The following is a 20,000-nucleotide window of genomic DNA, read 5'->3' as shown; positions in this document are numbered from 1 at the left end:
TGACATCCCCACGGTCAGAATATTCTGGAAGCTAATGTCAGTCTGAGTGCAGTTATCCACACAGTCTGGGATGGACACCAGCCCCATGGTGCCTACATTACCCATGGCGCCACCTTTCCTCCGGTAGCCTCTACACCCCACCACCTGGAGCGACAAAGGATCCTCGGAGTTGGAGTTTGGAATATTTCTCTCCTTGGGTAGCTGGGATGGTCTCCTTCCTTTGACCTGGAGAGACAGAGGGAGGGAGGGAGTTAGGGAAGGTATTAAAACATGACACTCTGAGCATAAAGAACTGTATAGCTCCCAGTAAAAAAAAACAATTCACCATTGAATTGTAACCTTGCACAGACACACCCCATGATTCAGCTGGCAAAAACCAATGGCTCCCATGCTGCTCACATGTTATTTTGCCATGAACCATGAGCAATGTCTACGGTCCCTAAACCATGACCAGTGTCTACGGTCCCTAAGCCATGAACAGTGTCTACGGTCCCTAAACCATGAACAGTGTCTACGGTCCCTAAACCATGAACAGTGTCTACGGTCCCTAAACCATGAACAGTGTCTACGGTCCCTAAACCATGACCAGTGTCTACGGTCCCTAAGCCATGACCAGTGTCTACGGTCCCTAAACCATGACCAGTGTCTACGGTCCCTAAACCATGAACAGTGTCTACGGTCCCTAAACCATGACCAGTGTCTACGGTCCCTAAACCATGACCAGTGTCTACGGTCCCTAAACCATGACCAGTGTCTACGGTCCCTAAGCCATGAACAGTGTCTACGGTCCCTAAACCATGAACAGTGTCTACGGTCCCTAAGCCATGAACAGTGTCTACGGTCCCTAAACCATGACCAGTGTCTACGGTCCCTAAACCATGACCAGTGTCTACGGTCCCTAAGCCATGAACAGTGTCTACGGTCCCTAAACCATGACCAGTGTCTACGGTCACTAAGTGTTAACCTCTTAATGATCTGATCCTTTTTTTTTCAATTTTCGCCTAAAATTATATTCCCTAAATTATTTAACTGCCTGTAGCTCAGGACCTGAAGCAAATATATGCATATGTTTGATACCATTTGAAAGGATACACTTTGAAGTTTGTGGAAATGTGAAATTAATGTTTTCTATTTATTTCTTTGTTCCATCTTCTTTGAAATGCAAGAGAAAGGCCACAATATAATATTGCAGTTTAGGCACAATTTAGATGTTTGCCACAAGATGGCAGCAGTGCGTGTGCAAAGTTTCAGATTGATCCAGTGAAGCATTGCAATACTGGACTATTTTGTATCAAGTCTGCCCAAATGTGCCGAATTGGTCAATTGATATATTTTCAAGTACATAACTATAGAGAACATACAAAAATTATATGGTAATACAAAATGTAAGTTTACACACTCCCAGGAATGTCATACATGATGAATCATTAGCTTTTACACTAACTTTCACACATCTAGATGGCCGGGCGGGGTGGGTGTGGAGCCAGAGACAGTAGGAGTTCAAACTGTAGGACCCAGTTCCTACATTTGAATATAAAAATGGATTTTATCAAACACAACTATGCTACATTTTATCTCTGGGACCCTTAGGATGACAAATCAGAGCAAGATTACTGAATGTAAGTACATTATTTACCTTCAGAGGTGAATGTATCAAACCAGTTGCCGTGATATGTTTTTTGTTGTTGTGCACTCTCCTCAAACAATAGCATGGTCTTTTTTTCACTGTAATAGCTACTGTAAATTGGACAGTGCAGTTAGATTAACAATAATTTAAGCTTTCTGCCCATATAAGACATGTCTATGTCCTGGAAAGTTTGCTGTTACTTACAACAGTCATGCTAATCACATTAGCGCACGCTAGCTCAACCGTCCCGTACACGGGACACCGATCCCATAGTTAAACAGCACTGCAGCAGAAAGAGGTGGGCTATGTGCTGTGACCCAGTTCATTCAAAAGACTGAGTTTGCCCATTGAGCTAAAGCCTAGGCATGAACTCAGGGAGCTACCACAAGTCTCGATAGAAACATAGTTGTACATTGAAACATGATGAATTCATGCACATGCAAAAATTGAAGGCTGGTATTAGAATAGATAGAAAACTGAATGGATTTAGGAGCTGAATAATTAAGAATTGTGTGTACTCCCACCTTGTTGCCGTTTCCATCAATAGGTCTCAGTGTCCCGTTTATGTACCCCTTCTGTAAGGAGAGAGAAGACATGTCACTAAGGGTTAGGCATAGGGCTAGGGTTAGTTTGGTATGTTTAAAGTACCTAGACAATAGGAAAGAAGGGCAGTAGACGGGGACACGCTGGAAAATATAGAATAATAATGATTCTGTATTTGTGTCAAAATGAGATATATATATAACAATACGAATCATGTATAATCGATAGGCAGACATACTGGCACTGTTGCTATGTTATTTCCTCTGATGAAACCTGGAATCTAATGAATCAATGATTTATTTATTGTGTAGTATAGTCTCTATAGAGCCCTAAGGCATGCTCACCACGCCCTAACTACCTCACACCAGAAACCTCGTAGCAACTTTGTATGAAATTAATGCATTTGGTTAATTATATTATATATATGTGTGTGTGTGTGTGTGTATGATCTTGCGTGTGTGTGTATGTTTGCGTGTGTGTGTATGTTTTTTCGCGCATGTGTGTGTGTGCATAGAGTTGATCAGGCTGTTGATTGTGGCCTCTTCAATGATCCAGAGCATCCCAAACATGCTCAATGGGGTGACATGTCTGGTGACATGCATACCACCCTGCATTCTAGCAGCATACCACCCTGCATACCACTGCTGCCTTGCTTCTGAAGCTAGGCAGGGTTGGTCCTGGTCGGTCCCTGGATGGGAGACCAGATGGTTCTGGAAGTGGTGTTGGAGGACCAGTAGGAGGCACTCTTTCCTCTGGTCCCATAAAATATCCCAATGCCCCAGGGCAATGATTGCCCTGTGTAGGGTGCTGTCTTTCGGATGGGACGTTAAAGCGAATGTCATGACTCTCTGTGGTCACTAAAGATCCCATGCCACTTATCGTAAGAGTAGGGGTGTTAACCCCGGTGTCCTGGCTAAATTCCTAGGCTCATTCATCCCCCTTCTTCTCCCCTGTAACTATTCCCCAGGTTGTTGCTGTAAATGAGAATGTGTTCTCAGTCAACTTACCTGGTAAAATAAAAGAGTGTGCAGGCCATGGAAGAACTGGGACATTTTCAGCTTCCAGGAATTGTGTACAGACCCTTGCGACATGGGGTCGTGCATTATCATGTTGAAACATGAGGTGATGGTGGCGGATGAATAGCACGACAATGGGCCTCAGGATCTCGTCATGGTATCTCTGTGTATTCAAATTTACATCGATAAAATGTGATTGTGTTCGTTGGTCGTAAGCTTATATCTGCCCATGCCATAACCCACAGGAGGTTGGTGCCACCTTAATTGGGGAGAACGGGCTCGTGGTAATGACTGGAATGGAATCAGTGGAATGGCATCAAATACATGGTTTGCACGTGGTTGATGCCATTCCATTGGCTCCGTTCAGGCCATTATTATGAACCATTCTCCCCTCAGCAGCCTCCTGTGCCATAACCCACCGCCACCATGGGGCACTCTGTTCACAACGTCGCCCACACAACGCCATACATGTCTGCCATCTTTCCGGTACAGTTGAAACAGGATTAATCTGTGAAGAGCACACTGAAGTGGGTTACGACGCCGAACTGCAGTCAGGTCAAGACCCTGGTGAGGACGACGAGCACTCAGATGAGCTTCCCTGAGACGGTTTCTGACAGTTTGAGCAGAAATTATTAGGTTGTGCAAACCCACAGTTTCATCAGCTGTCCGGGGGGTTGGTCTCAGACGATCCCGCAGGTGAAAAAAGCTGGATGTAAAGGTCCTGGGCTGGCGTGGTCTGCGGTTGTGAGGCCGGTTGGATGTACTGCAAAATTCTCTTAAACGATGTTGGAGGCGGCATATGGTAGAGAAATTATCATGACATTTTAGAGTGGCCTTTTATTGTTCCCAGCACAAGGTGCACCTGTGTAATGATCATGCTGTTTAATCAGCTTCTTGATATGCCACACCTGTCAGGTGGATATATTATCTTGGCAAATGAGAAATGCTCACTAACAGAGATGTAAACTAATTTGTGCGCAACATTTGAGAGAAAAAAGCTTTTTGTCCGTATGGAACATTTCTGGGATCTTTTATTTCAGCTCATGAAACATGGGACCAACACTTTACATGTTGCGTTTATATTTTTGTTCACAAAACTGGACCCTCAAACATCAGGGGAACCTTACGTGGTAACATTACAAAAGCTCTCTTGTTCCCTAGAATTGTTATCTAGGCACTCCTGTTCTGTCTAGTGTAGTGTTGATTCATAACCAGTAACCACTCCTGTTCTGTCCAGTAACCACTCCTGTTCTGTCTAGTGTAGTGTTGATTCATAACCAGTAACCACTCCTGTTCTGTCCAGTAACCACTCCTGTTCTGTCTAGTGTAGTGTTGATTCATAACCAGTAACCACTCCTGTTCTGTCCAGTAACCACTCCTGTTCTGTCTAGTGTAGTGTTGATTCATAACCAGTAACCACTCCAGTTCTGTCTAGTGTAGTGTTAATTCATAACCAGTAACCACTCCAGTTCTGTCTAGTGTAGTGTTAATTCATAACCAGTCACCACTCCTGTTCTGTCTAGTGTAGTGTTGATTCATAACCAGTAACCACTCATGTTCTGTCCAGTAACCACTCCTGTTCTGTCCAGTAACCACTCCTGTTCTGTCTAGTGTAGTGTTGATTCATAACCAGTAACCACTCCTGTTCTGTCCAGTAACCACTCCTGTTCTGTCTAGTGTAGTGTTGATTCATAACCAGTAACCACTCCTGTTCTGTCCAGTAACCACTCCTGTTCTGTCTAGTGTAGTGTTGATTCATAACCAGTAACCACTCCTGTTCTGTCCAGTAACCACTCCAGTTCTGTCTAGTGTAGTGTTGATTCATAACCAGTAACCACTCCAGTTCTGTCCAGTAACCACTCCTGTTCTGTCTAGTGTAGTGTTGATTCATAACCAGTAACCACTCCAGTTCTGTCTAGTGTAGTGTTGATTCATAACCAGTCACCACTCCTGTTCTGTCCAGTAACCACTCCTGTTCTGTCCAGTAACCACTCCTGTTCAGTCCAGTAACCACTCCTGTTCTGTCTAGTGTAGTGTTGATTCATAACCAGTAACCACTCCAGTTCTGTCCAGTAACCACTCCTGTTCTGTCCAGTAACCACTCCTGTTCAGTCCAGTAACCACTCCTGTTCTGTCTAGTGTAGTGTTGATTCATAACCAGTAACCACTCCAGTTCTGTCTAGTGTAGTGTTGATTCATAACCAGTAACCACTTCTGTTCTGTCCAGTAACCACTCCTGTTCTGTCTAGTGTAGTGTTAATTCATAACCAGTAACCACTCTTGTTCAGTCCAGTGTAGTGTTGATTCATAACCAGTAACCACTCCTGTTCAGTCCAGTAACCACTCCTGTTCTGTCTAGTGTAGTGTTGATTCATAACCAGTCACCACTCCTGTTCTGTCTAGTGTAGTGTTAATTCATAACCAGTCACCACTCCTGTTCTGTCTAGTGTAGTGTTGATTCATAACCAGTAACCACTCCTGTTCTGTCCAGTAACCACTCCTGTTCTGTCTAGTGTAGTGTTGATTCATAACCAGTAACCACTCCTGTTCTGTCCAGTAACCACTCCTGTTCTGTCTAGTGTAGTGTTAATTCATAACCAGTAACCACTCTTGTTCAGTCCAGTGTAGTGTTGATTCATAACCAGTAACCACTCCTGTTCAGTCCAGTAACCACTCCTGTTCTGTCTAGTGTAGTGTTGATTCATAACCAGTCACCACTCCTGTTCTGTCTAGTGTAGTGTTAATTCATAACCAGTCACCACTCCTGTTCTGTCTAGTGTAGTGTTGATTCATAACCAGTAACCACTCCTGTTCTGTCCAGTAACCACTCCTGTTCTGTCTAGTGTAGTGTTGATTCATAACCAGTAACCACTCCTGTTCTGTCCAGTAACCACTCCTGTTCTGTCTAGTGTAGTGTTGATTCATAACCAGTAACCACTCCAGTTCTGTCCAGTAACCACTCCTGTTCTGTCCAGTAACCACTCCTGTTCAGTCCAGTAACCACTCCTGTTCTGTCTAGTGTAGTGTTGATTCATAACCAGTAACCACTCCAGTTCTGTCTAGTGTAGTGTTGATTCATAACCAGTAACCACTCCTGTTCTGTCCAGTAACCACTCCTGTTCTGTCTAGTGTAGTGTTAATTCATAACCAGTAACCACTCTTGTTCAGTCCAGTGTAGTGTTGATTCATAACCAGTAACCACTCCTGTTCAGTCCAGTAACCACTCCTGTTCTGTCTAGTGTAGTGTTGATTCATAACCAGTCACCACTCCTGTTCTGTCTAGTGTAGTGTTAATTCATAACCAGTCACCACTCCTGTTCTGTCTAGTGTAGTGTTGATTCATAACCAGTAACCACTCCTGTTCTGTCCAGTAACCACTCCTGTTCTGTCCAGTAACCACTCCAGTTCTGTCTAGTGTAGTGTTGATTCATAACCAGTCACCACTCCTGTTCAGTCCAGTAACCACTCCTGTTCTGTCTAGTGTAGTGTTGATTCATAACCAGTAACCACTCCAGTTCTGTCCAGTAACCACTCCTGTTCTGTCTAGTGTAGTGTTGATTCATAACCAGTAACCACTCCAGTTCTGTCTAGTGTAGTGTTGATTCATAACCAGTCACCACTCCTGTTCTGTCCAGTAACCACTCCTGTTCTGTCCAGTAACCACTCCTGTTCAGTCCAGTAACCACTCCTGTTCTGTCTAGTGTAGTGTTGATTCATAACCAGTAACCACTCCAGTTCTGTCCAGTAACCACTCCTGTTCTGTCCAGTAACCACTCCTGTTCAGTCCAGTAACCACTCCTGTTCTGTCTAGTGTAGTGTTGATTCATAACCAGTAACCACTCCAGTTCTGTCTAGTGTAGTGTTGATTCATAACCAGTAACCACTCCTGTTCTGTCCAGTAACCACTCCTGTTCTGTCTAGTGTAGTGTTAATTCATAACCAGTAACCACTCTTGTTCAGTCCAGTGTAGTGTTGATTCATAACCAGTAACCACTCCTGTTCAGTCCAGTAACCACTCCTGTTCTGTCTAGTGTAGTGTTGATTCATAACCAGTCACCACTCCTGTTCTGTCTAGTGTAGTGTTAATTCATAACCAGTCACCACTCCTGTTCTGTCTAGTGTAGTGTTGATTCATAACCAGTAACCACTCCTGTTCTGTCCAGTAACCACTCCTGTTCTGTCTAGTGTAGTGTTGATTCATAACCAGTAACCACTCCTGTTCTGTCCAGTAACCACTCCTGTTCTGTCTAGTGTAGTGTTAATTCATAACCAGTAACCACTCTTGTTCAGTCCAGTGTAGTGTTGATTCATAACCAGTAACCACTCCTGTTCAGTCCAGTAACCACTCCTGTTCTGTCTAGTGTAGTGTTGATTCATAACCAGTCACCACTCCTGTTCTGTCTAGTGTAGTGTTAATTCATAACCAGTCACCACTCCTGTTCTGTCTAGTGTAGTGTTGATTCATAACCAGTAACCACTCCTGTTCTGTCCAGTAACCACTCCTGTTCTGTCTAGTGTAGTGTTGATTCATAACCAGTAACCACTCCTGTTCTGTCCAGTAACCACTCCTGTTCTGTCTAGTGTAGTGTTGATTCATAACCAGTAACCACTCCAGTTCTGTCCAGTAACCACTCCTGTTCTGTCCAGTAACCACTCCTGTTCAGTCCAGTAACCACTCCTGTTCTGTCTAGTGTAGTGTTGATTCATAACCAGTAACCACTCCAGTTCTGTCTAGTGTAGTGTTGATTCATAACCAGTAACCACTCCTGTTCTGTCCAGTAACCACTCCTGTTCTGTCTAGTGTAGTGTTAATTCATAACCAGTAACCACTCTTGTTCAGTCCAGTGTAGTGTTGATTCATAACCAGTAACCACTCCTGTTCAGTCCAGTAACCACTCCTGTTCTGTCTAGTGTAGTGTTGATTCATAACCAGTAACCACTCCTGTTCTGTCCAGTAACCACTCCTGTTCTGTCTAGTGTAGTGTTGATTCATAACCAGTCACCACTCCTGTTCTGTCCAGTAACCACTCCTGTTCTGTCCAGTAACCACTCCTGTTCTGTCTAGTGTAGTGTTGATTCATAACCAGTCACCACTCCTGTTCTGTCTAGTGTAGTGTTGATTCATAACCAGTAACCACTCCTGTTCTGTCCAGTAACCACTCCTGTTCTGTCTAGTGTAGTGTTGATTCATAACCAGTCACCACTCCAGTTCTGTCTAGTGTAGTGTTGATTCATAACCAGTCACCACTCCTGTTCTGTCCAGTAACCACTCCTGTTCTGTCCAGTAACCACTCCTGTTCTGTCCAGTCACCACTCCTGTTCTGTCTAGTGTAGTGTTGATTCATAACCAGTAACCACTCCTGTTCTGTCCAGTAACCACTCCTGTTCTGTCCAGTAACCACTCCTGTTCTGTCCAGTAACCACTCCTGTTCTGTCCAGTAACCACTCCTGTTCTGTCTAGTGTAGTGTTGATTCATAACCAGTAACCACTCCAGTTCTGTCTAGTGTAGTGTTGATTCATAACCAGTAACCACTCCTGTTCTGTCCAGTAACCACTCCTGTTCTGTCCAGTAACCACTCCTGTTCTGTCCAGTAACCACTCCTGTTCTGTCTAGTGTAGTGTTGATTCATAACCAGTAACCACTCCAGTTCTGTCTAGTGTAGTGTTGATTCATAACCAGTAACCACTCCTGTTCAGTCCAGTAACCACTCCTGTTCTGTCCAGTAACCACTCCTGTTCTGTCCAGTAACCACTCCTGTTCAGTCCAGTAACCACTCCTGTTCTGTCTAGTGTAGTGTTGATTCATAACCAGTAACCACTCCTGTTCTGTCCAGTAACCACTCCTGTTCTGTCCAGTAACCACTCCTGTTCTGTCCAGTAACCACTCCTGTTCAGTCCAGTAACCACTCCTGTTCTGTCTAGTGTAGTGTTGATTCATAACCAGTAACCACTCCTGTTCTGTCTAGTGTAGTGTTGATTCATAACCAGTAACCACTCCTGTTCTGTCCAGTAACCACTCCTGTTCTGTCCAGTAACCACTCCTGTTCTGTCTAGTGTAGTGTTGATTCATAACCAGTAACCACTCCAGTTCTGTCTAGTGTAGTGTTGATTCATAACCAGTAACCACTCCTGTTCAGTCCAGTAACCACTCCTGTTCTGTCCAGTAACCACTCCTGTTCTGTCCAGTAACCACTCCTGTTCTGTCTAGTGTAGTGTTGATTCATAACCAGTAACCACTCCTGTTCTGTCCAGTAACCACTCCTGTTATGTCTAGTGTAGTGTTGATTCATAACCAGTCACCACTCCAGTTCTGTCTAGTGTAGTGTTGATTCATAACTAGTAACCACTCCTGTTCTGTCCAGTAACCACTCCTGTTCTGTCCAGTAACCACTCCTGTTCTGTCTAGTGTAGTGTTGATTCATAACCAGTCACCACTCCAGTTCTGTCTAGTGTAGTGTTGATTCATAACCAGTAACCACTCCTGTTCTGTCCAGTAACCACTCCTGTTCTGTCCAGTAACCACTCCTGTTCTGTCTAGTGTAGTGTTGATTCATAACCAGTCACCACTCCTGTTCTGTCCAGTCACCACTCCTGTTCTGTCCAGTAACCACTCCTGTTCTGTCTAGTGTAGTGTTGATTCATAACCAGTAACCACTCCTGTTCTGTCCAGTAACCACTCCTGTTCTGTCTAGTGTAGTGTTGATTCATAACCAGTCACCACTCCAGTTCTGTCTAGTGTAGTGTTGATTCATAACTAGTAACCACTCCTGTTCTGTCCAGTAACCACTCCTGTTCTGTCCAGTAACCACTCCTGTTCTGTCTAGTGTAGTGTTGATTCATAACCAGTCACCACTCCAGTTCTGTCTAGTGTAGTGTTGATTCATAACCAGTAACCACTCCTGTTCTGTCCAGTAACCACTCCTGTTCTGTCCAGTAACCACTCCTGTTCTGTCTAGTGTAGTGTTGATTCATAACCAGTCACCACTCCTGTTCTGTCCAGTCACCACTCCTGTTCTGTCCAGTAACCACTCCTGTTCTGTCTAGTGTAGTGTTGATTCATAACCAGTAACCACTCCTGTTCTGTCCAGTCACCACTCCTGTTCTGTCCAGTAACCACTCCTGTTCTGTCTAGTGTAGTGTTGATTCATAACCAGTCACCACTCCTGTTCTGTCCAGTCACCACTCCTGTTCTGTCTAGTGTAGTGTTGATTCATAACCAGTAACCACTCCTGTTCTGTCCAGTCACCACTCCTGTTCTGTCCAGTAACCACTCCTGTTCTGTCTAGTGTAGTGTTGATTCATAACCAGTAACCACTCCTGTTCTGTCCAGTCACCACTCCTGTTCTGTCCAGTAACCACTCCTGTTCTGTCTAGTGTAGTGTTGATTCATAACCAGTCACCACTCCTGTTCTGTCCAGTCACCACTCCTGTTCTGTCAAGTGTAGTGTTGATTCATAACCAGTAACCACTCCTGTTCTGTCCAGTCACCACTCCTGTTCTGTCCAGTAACCACTCCTGTTCTGTCTAGTGTAGTGTTGATTCATAACCAGTAACCACTCCTGTTCTGTCTAGTGTAGTGTTGATTCATAACCAGTAACCACTCCTGTTCTGTCCAGTCACCACTCCTGTTCTGTCTAGTGTAGTGTTGATTCATAACCAGTCACCACTCCTGTTCTGTCTAGTGTAGTGTTGAATCATAACCAGTCACCACTCCTGTTCTGTCCAGTAACCACTCCTGTTCTGTCCAGTAACCACTCCTGTTCTGTCCAGTAACCACTCCTGTTCTGTGTAGCGTAGTATTGATTCATAACCACCTCTGTGCCTTTCACTGATTCCCACACCTCATTAACTATTCACTGATTCCTACACCTCATTAACTATTCACTGATTCCCACACCTCATTGACTATTCACTGATTCCTACACCTCATTGACTATTCACTGATTCCCACACCTCATTGACTATTCACTGATTCCCACACCTCATTGACTATTCACTGATTCCCACACCTCATTGACTATTCACTGATTCCCACACCTCATTGACTATTCACTGATTCCCACACCAAATTAACTATTCACTGATTCCCACACCTCATTGACTATTCACTGATTACCACACATCACTGACAATTCACTGATTACCACACATCACTGACTATTCACTGATTACCACACATCACTGACAATTCACTGATTACCACACATCACTGACTATTCACTGATTCCTACACCTCATTGACTATTCACTGATTCCCACACCTCATTGACTATTCACTGATTCCCACACCTCATTGACTATTCACTGATTCCCACACCTCATTGACTATTCACTGATTCCCACACCTCATTGACTATTCACTGATTCCCACACCTCATTGACTATTCACTGATTCCCACACCAAATTAACTATTCACTGATTCCCACACCTCATTGACTATTCACTGATTACCACACATCACTGACAATTCACTGATTCCCACACCTCATTGACTATTCACTGATTCCTACACCTCATTGACTATTCACTGATTCCCACACCTCATTGACTATTCACTGATTCCCACACCTCATTGACTATTCACGGATTCCCACACCTCATTGACTATTCACTGATTCCCACACCTCATTGACTATTCACTGATTCCCACACCTCATTGACTATTCACTGATTCCCACACCAAATTAACTATTCACTGATTCCCACACCAAATTAACTATTCACTGATTCCCACACCTCATTGACTATTCACTGATTACCACACATCACTGACAATTCACTGATTACCACACATCACTGACTATTCACTGATTACCACACATCACTGACAATTCACTGATTACCACACATCACTGACTATTCACTGATTCCTACACCTCATTGACTATTAACTGATTCCCACACCTCATTGACTATTCACTGATTCCCACACCTCATTGACTATTCACTGATTCCCACACCTCATTGACTATTCACTGATTCTCACACCTCATTGACTATTCACTGATTCCCACACCTCATTGACTATTCACTGATTCCCACACCAAATTAACTATTCACTGATTCCCACACCTCATTGACTATTCACTGATTACCACACATCACTGACAATTCACTGATTACCACACATCACTGACTATTCACTGATTATCACATCTCATTGACTATTCACTGATTCTCACACCTCATTGACTATTCTGAACATGGTACCGGAGGGGATGGCTGCTGTTTTATGGACTCTTAACCAACCGTGCTATTTTGTGTGTTTTTTCGCATTGTTTGTAACTTATTTTGTTCATATTGTTGCTGCTACCGTCTCTTATGACGAAAATAGATTCTGGATATAAGAACAGCGATTACTCACCTTGAACTGTACTAATACTTTTTCTTTAATGAGTCGGACGAGAGGGATTTGCTCCAGACACCCGACAGAGCCCTCATCCCCGTTATTCGCAGTAGAAAGAAAAGGAGATATCGTTGAAGGAGATCGGGGTGCTTGGTAAGGAGCCGGCGACGAGTGGCTAATTTGCCTTTTCCGTCGATACTATTGGCCAACTTACAACCGCTTGATAATAAAGTGGACGAACTACAGGCATGAATATCCTATCAACGGGACATCAAAAACTATAATATCTAATGTGTTCACTGATTCCCACATCTCATTGACTATTCAGTGATTACCACATCTCATTGACTATTCACTGATTCCCACACCACATTAACTATTCACTGATTCCCACACCTCATTGACTATTCACTGATTCCCACACCTCATTGACTATTCACTGATTCCCACACCTCACTGACGATTCACTGTACCCAATCATTGCACATTTCCATCCCCTTTCCCCTCCTCCATCTCCCTTTACCATCCTCTCTCTCTCTCTCTCTCTCTCTCTCTCTCTCTCTCTCTCTCTCTCTCTCCCCTCTTTCCATGTCTCCTTCTCCCCCTGTCTCCCGCTCTCTCGCTCCTTCGCTCTCTCTCTCCCTCCCTCTCTCTCATCTCTCCCTCTGTCTGTATTCTCTCTCTCTATCTCTCTCTCTCTCTCTCTCTCTCTCTCTCTCTCTCTCTCTCTCTCTCTCTCTCTAGCTCTATCTATCTCTCTCTCTCTCTCCTCTCTCTCTCTCTCTCTCTCTCTCTCTCCCTCTCTCTCTCATCTCCCTCTCCCCCCTCTCTCTATCCCTAGATTGACCCCTCACCCCCATCATTCCTCCGCTCCCCAATCCACTCAGGGCCCATGATGGGGTGTGAAACAAGGCTAATGTAACTCTCTGATGGGTCTGATACGAGGCTAACTTCTGTCTGATCTGAAGTCTCACTGCATAGCCAGGTGAGCCTATAGGGACACCATATAGATGTTGGTGGGCTGCTGGTTGGGTTTCAAGGGTTGGCGTCTCACAGTCTTCAGATCCAGAGTCTTCAGGGACAGCCCACAGATGTAATGACAGCCCACATATGTAATGACAGCCCACATATGTAATGACAGCCCACATATGTAATGACAGCCTACAGATGTAATGACAGCCTACAGATGTAATGACAGCCTACAGATGTAATGACAGCCTACAGATTTAATGACAGCCCACAGATGTAATGACAGCCTACAGATGTAATGACAGCCCACAGATGTAATGACAGCCCACAGATGTAATGACAGCCCACAGATGTAATGACAGCCCACAGATGTAATGACAGCCCACAGGTGTAATGACAGCCCACAGATGTAATGACAGCCTACAGATGTAATGACAGCCCACAGATGTAATGACAGCCCACAGATGTAATGACAGCCCACAGACGTAATGACAGCCTACAGATGTAATGACAGCCTACAGATGTAATGACAGCCTACAGATGTAATGACAACCCACAGATGTAATGACAGCCTACAGATGTAATGACAGCCCACAGATGTAATGACAGCATACAGATGTAATGACAGCCCACAGATGTAATGACAGCCCACAGATGTAATGACAGCCTACAGATGTAATGACAGCCTACATATGTAATGACAGCCTACAGGTGTAATGACAGCCTACAGATGTAATGACAGCCCACAGATGTAATGACAGCCCACAGATGTAATGACAGCCCACAGATGTAATGACAGCCCACAGATGTAATGACAGCCTACAGATGTAATGACAGCCCACAGATGTAATGACAGCCCACTGATGTAATGACAGCCCACAGATGTAATGACAGCCTACAGATGTAATGACAACCCACAGATGTAATGACAGCCTACAGATGTAATGACAGCCCACAGATGTAATGACAGCCCACAGATGTAATGACAGCCTACAGATGTAATGACAGCCTACAGATGTAATGACAGCCCACAGATGTAATGACAGCCTACAGATGTAATGACAGCCCACAGATGTAATGACAGCCTACAGATGTAATGACAGCCTACAGATGTAATGACAGCCTACAGGAAATGCAAACTTGTAGTGTATTCTAGGTTTTAAAAAGGCTTCTAAAGTTTGTAATTTACACTTTAACATTTCAGACATTATTTTTCCTAACCAAAAATGTCAATTCATTATAATCCATGCAATAGTTAACATTTCCTGTTGCTGCAGAATTATTTTCCTGCTGTGAGAAACTGCTCAAATTAAAATCCTACATATGTATAAACGTTGGATCAAGTGTTTGGCTCTCACAGCACAGGTCTGAGCCTTCAGGGACACCTTACATATTCAGACCAGGGTCTTCAGGGACACCTTATAGTCTTCAGACCAGAGCCTTGAGGGACACCTTATAGTCTTCAGACCAGAGCTTTGAGGGACACCTTATAGTCTTCAGACCAGAGCCTTGAGGGACACCTTATAGTCTTCAGACCAGAGCCTTGAGGGACACCTTATAGTCTTCAGACCAGGGTCTTCAGGGACACCTTATAGTCTTCAGACCAGAGCCTTGAGGGACACCTTATAGTCTTCAGACCAGAGCCTTGAGGGACACCTTATAGTCTTCAGACCAGGGTCTTCAGGGACACCTTATAGTCTTCAGACCAGAGCCTTGAGGGACACCTTATAGTCTTCAGACCAGAGCCTTGAGGGACACCTTATAGTCTTCAGACCAGGGTCTTCAGGGACACCTTATAGTCTTCAGACCAGAGCCTTGAGGGACACCTTATAGTCTTCAGACCAGAGCCTTGAGGGACACCTTATAGATGTTGGTAGGCTAGTGGGGTTGAACAGATCAAGTGCTTGGTCCTCGCTTGCAACTCAGCTGAGTAATTATTTTATTTTATATTAAACAATACAAAACATACAAACGATAACATACAGATACAGACAAACATCCACAACATCCCCCATGCCCGGACCCACCTGCAAATACCCCTTTTTTCTCTCCGTCGCCCACACACTTTCAACATTTAGATAATAAAGCATTTTACCTTTCTATTCTGTTAACGATGGAGGATTGGTTGATTTTCCCAGTTTTTAAAGTATACGCTTTTTCAAAGATAATTGATGAGAAATGGATCATCCAACATCCATCTGGTATCTCACTGCTCCCTCATATGACATGTCTTGAAATATGCAGACATACTAAAAGTACTTTACATTGTAATACTTCTGACGGCCAACTTTCTATCTTGGCCCACAACCTCCGGACTTTATAACATTCCCAGAAAGGCATGGATTATTTAGTAATTTTTTGTTTTACGCTTAAAACATGACTCTGCTGTTTTGCTGTATAATTTGTGAATTTTGTATTGTGTAATACATTCTATACATTAGTTTATACTGGATTAAGGGTACATTTTAGTTAACTGTAATTTTGTTCGTTATAGTGCCTTGCAAAAGTATTCATCCCCCTTGGTGTTTTTCCTATTTTGTTGCAATACAACCTGTAATTTAAATTGATTTTTATTTGGAATTTCATGTAATGGACATACACAAAATAGTCCAAATTGGTGAAGTGAAATGAAAAAAATAACAAAATATTCAAAAAAATGTATTACAGAAAAGTGGTGCGTGCATATGTATTCACCCCCTTTGCTATGAAGACACTAAATAAGATCTGGTGCAACCAATTACCTTCAGAAGTTACATAATTAGTTAAATAAAGTCCACCTGTGTGCAATTTAAGTGTCACATGATATGTAACATGATCTCAGTATATATACACCTGTTCTGAAAGGCCCCAGAGTCTGCAACACCACTAAGCAAGGGGCACCACCAAGCAAACGGCACCATGAAGACCAAGGAGCTCTCCAAACAGGTCAGGGACAAAGTTGTGGAGAAGTACAGATCAGGGTTGGGTTATAAAAAATAGGACCACTTTAAGCCATACACTCCACAGAGCTGGGCTTTACAAAAGAGTGGCCAGAAAAATGTGGGAGACTCCCCAAACATATGGAAGAAGGTACTCTGGTCAGATGAGACAAAAATTTAGCTTTTTGGCCATTAAGGAAAACGCTATGTCTGGCTCAAACCCAACACCTCTCATCACCCCGAGAACACCATCCCCACAGTGAAGCATGGTGGTGGCAGCATCATGCTGTGGGGATGTTTTTCATTGGCAGGGACTGGTCAGAATTGAAGGAATGATGGATGGCACTAAATACAGGAAAATTCTTGAGGGAAACCTGTTTCAGTCTTCCAGAGATTTGAGACTGGGACGAAGGTTCACCTTCCAGCAGGACAATGACCCTAAGCATACTGCTAAAGCAACACTTGAGTAGTTTATGGGGAAACATTTAAATGTCTTGGAATGGCCTAGTCAAAGCCCAGACCTCAATCCAATTGAGAATCTGTGGTATGACTTAAAGATTGCTGTACACCAGCGGAACCCATCCAACTTGAATGAGCTGGAGCAGTTTTGCCTTGAAGAATAGTTATGCACGCTCAAGTTTTCATTTTTTTGGTCTTATTTCTTATTTTTTTCACAATAAAAAATATTTTGCATCTTCAAAGTGGTAGGCATGTTGTGTAAATCAAATGATACAAACCCCCCCAAAAATCAATTTTAATTCCAGGTTGTACGGCAACAAAATAGGAAAAATGCCAAGGGGGGTGAATACAATATCAGATCTTTTTAAGTCTCGGTTCCAATAGTTTATATTTTTTTCTAAGAGATTGTCAGTTTGGTATGCAAGGTTTTGTGTATCTTATATTTTCTGACTCAAATAGGATTCCCTCAAGGTTGCTCTGATGTCCAAAATATTTCAATTCGAAATTCCTTGAAACTATCTACAATGGTCAGTCCAAAATTGCTTTTTAATTATGTCAATTACCAAGTCATTTGCGGTTTCTATGCATTTAGTTTTCCATGTGGACTAATTTATCTGTGAATTCTGAAAAGCTATCCAAGGATTGTTCCATAAGGTTGTGGTTTTTTTAGGGAGATATTGGTTCTTGTAGAATACCTTTATCCTTCCATATTGTTAAAGTGTTCTTAACTATGAAGTTGTTAATGTTCTTAGCTTTATCCTTTTGAAAACAGACATGTGAAAGGATTCTGGGGATGAGCATGCACATCTTCAGTATGTACCCATTGTTCCTCTTTAGTGCATTTAACTATATGTCACAAGTAAAAACCCTCGGTGGCGAGTTGATGCATTTCCAAGTATCTTAAGAAGGCAGGCGGCAGGTGGCTCAGTGGTTAAGAGCGTTGTGCCAGTAACCGAAAGGTCGCTGGTTCTAATCCCCGAGCCGACTAGGTGAAAAATCTGTCGATGTGCCCTTGAGCAAGGCACTTAACCCTAATTGCTCATGTAAGTCGCTCTGGATAAGAGCGTCTGCTAAATGACTAAAATGTAAGATTCTATGAGTTTTATTTGCCCGTATACAGCGCATTCTGAAATTATTCAGACTCCTTGACTTTTTCCACATTTTGTTACGTTACAGCCTTATTCTAAAATGGATTAAATAATTGTTTTCCCTCATCAATCTACACACAATACCCCATAATGACAAAGCGAAAACAGGTTTTTAGACATTTTTGCAAATATTGAGATGTTTCTACAACTTGATTGGAGTCCACCTGTGGTAAATTCAATTGATTGGACATGATTTGGAAAGGCACCTGTCTATATGAGGTCGCACAGTTGACAGTGCATGTCAGAGCAGAAACCAAACCATGAGGTCGAAGGAATTGTCCGTACAGCTCCGAGACAGGACTGTGTCGAGGCACAGATCTGGGGAAGGGAACCAAAACAGTTCTGCAGCATTGAAGGTCCCCAAGAACACAGTGGCCTCCATCATTCTTAAATGGAAGAAGTTTGGAACCACCAACACTCTTCCTAGAGCTTACCACCCGGCCAAACTAAGCAATCGGGGGGGAAGGGCCTTGGTCAGGGAGGTGACCAAGAACCTGATGGTCACTCTGAGAGAGCTCTAGAGTTCCTCTGTGGAGATCGGAGAACCTTCCAGAAGGACAATCATCTCTGCAGCACTCTACTAATCAGGCCTTTATGGTAGAGTGGCAAGACGGAAGTCACTCCTCAGTTAAAGGCACATGACAGTCCAATTGGAGTTTGCCAAAAGGTAAACAAGATTCTCTGGTCTGATGAAACCAAGATTGAACTCTTTGGCCAGAATGCCAAGTGTCACGTCTGGAGGAAACCTGGCACCATCCCTAAGGTGAAGTATGGTGGTGGCAGCATCATGCTGTGGGAATGTTTTTCAGTGAGAGGGACTGGGAGACTAGTCAGGATAGAGGGAAAGATGAATGGAGCAAAGTACAGAGAGATCCTTGATGAAAACCTGCTCCACAGCGCTCAGGACCTCAGACTGGGGCAATGGTTCACCTTCCAACAGGACAATGACCCTAAGCACACAGCCAAGACAATGCAGGAGTGGCTTCGGGACAAGTCTCTGAATGTCCTTGAGTGACCCAGCCAGAGCCTGGACTTGAACCCGATCAAACATCTCTGGAGAGACCTGAAAATAGCTGTGCAGCGGCGCTCCCCATCCAACCTGACTGAGCTTGATATTAATATAGGCCAATACAGTACTGTAATACCTTAATATAGGCCATTTATGTAGCAGACCAAAGTGAAAACAGTCCACACATTTTGGTATGAGACCCCAGTGATAATCGAACCCACAGCTCTGGTGTTGCTAGTGCCATTCTCTTATGAACTGAGCCACGTACAGGACCACTGCAAGACATAAGTACAATACAATACACGATTACAATACAGGTGGAAGATGTATGATCGTCATTCCCATGAGCGTACCACCCTCCTTTAGGCCATGGATGAGGCATGCAGTGATTACAATCTAGACCTACAGTACCAGTCACAAGTTTTAGAACGCCTACTCATTCAAGGGTTTTTCATTACTTTTTAAACCATTTTCTACATTGTAGAATAATAGTGAAGACATCAAAACTATGAAATAACACATATGGAATCATGTCGGAACCAAAAAAGTGTTAAACAAATCAAAATATATTTTAGATTTTAGATTCTTCAAAGTAGCCACCCTTTGCCTTGATGACAGCTTTGCATTTGCACACTCTTGCCATTCTCTCAACCAGCTTCACCTGGAATGCTTTTCCAACCATCTTCAAGGAGTTTCCACATATGCTGAGCACTTGTTGGCTGCTTTTCCTTCACTCTGCCGTCCAACTCATCCCAAACCATCTCAATTGGGTTGAGGTCGGGTGATTGTGGAGGCCAGGTCATCTGATGCAGTACTCCATCACACTCCTTCTTGGTCAAATAGCCCTTACACAGCCTGGAGGTGGGTTTTGAGTCATTGTCCTGTTGAAAAAGAAATAATAGTCCCACTAAGCGCAAACCAGATGGGATGGCATATCACTGCAGAATGCTGTGGTTGCCATGC

At 43.5% G+C, this 20,000-nt stretch overlaps 1 protein-coding gene across 1 annotated transcript in view; it reads right to left on the bottom strand.

The window, feature by feature from the left end:
• The window catches only part of LOC121537770 (PDZ domain-containing protein 4-like), a 75,877-nt gene that overhangs the window by 38,527 nt on the left and 17,350 nt on the right, over positions 1-20,000 (bottom strand). The window contains exons 2-3 of the mRNA XM_045206991.1: positions 2,152-2,202; positions 1-225 (exon numbers count right to left, since the gene is read on the bottom strand). The exon at positions 1-225 is cut by the window's left edge and continues 95 nt beyond it. Coding sequence (XP_045062926.1) covers positions 1-225; positions 2,152-2,202 — 276 coding nt within the window. The remainder of the gene's footprint in view (positions 226-2,151; positions 2,203-20,000) is intronic.

This window comes from Coregonus clupeaformis, chromosome 24, assembly GCF_020615455.1.
Source record: "Coregonus clupeaformis isolate EN_2021a chromosome 24, ASM2061545v1, whole genome shotgun sequence".
Lineage (NCBI taxonomy): Eukaryota > Metazoa > Chordata > Actinopteri > Salmoniformes > Salmonidae > Coregonus > Coregonus clupeaformis.
The sequence above is the reverse complement of the archived record's forward strand: the minus strand, read 5'-3'. Positions and strand labels throughout refer to the sequence as shown.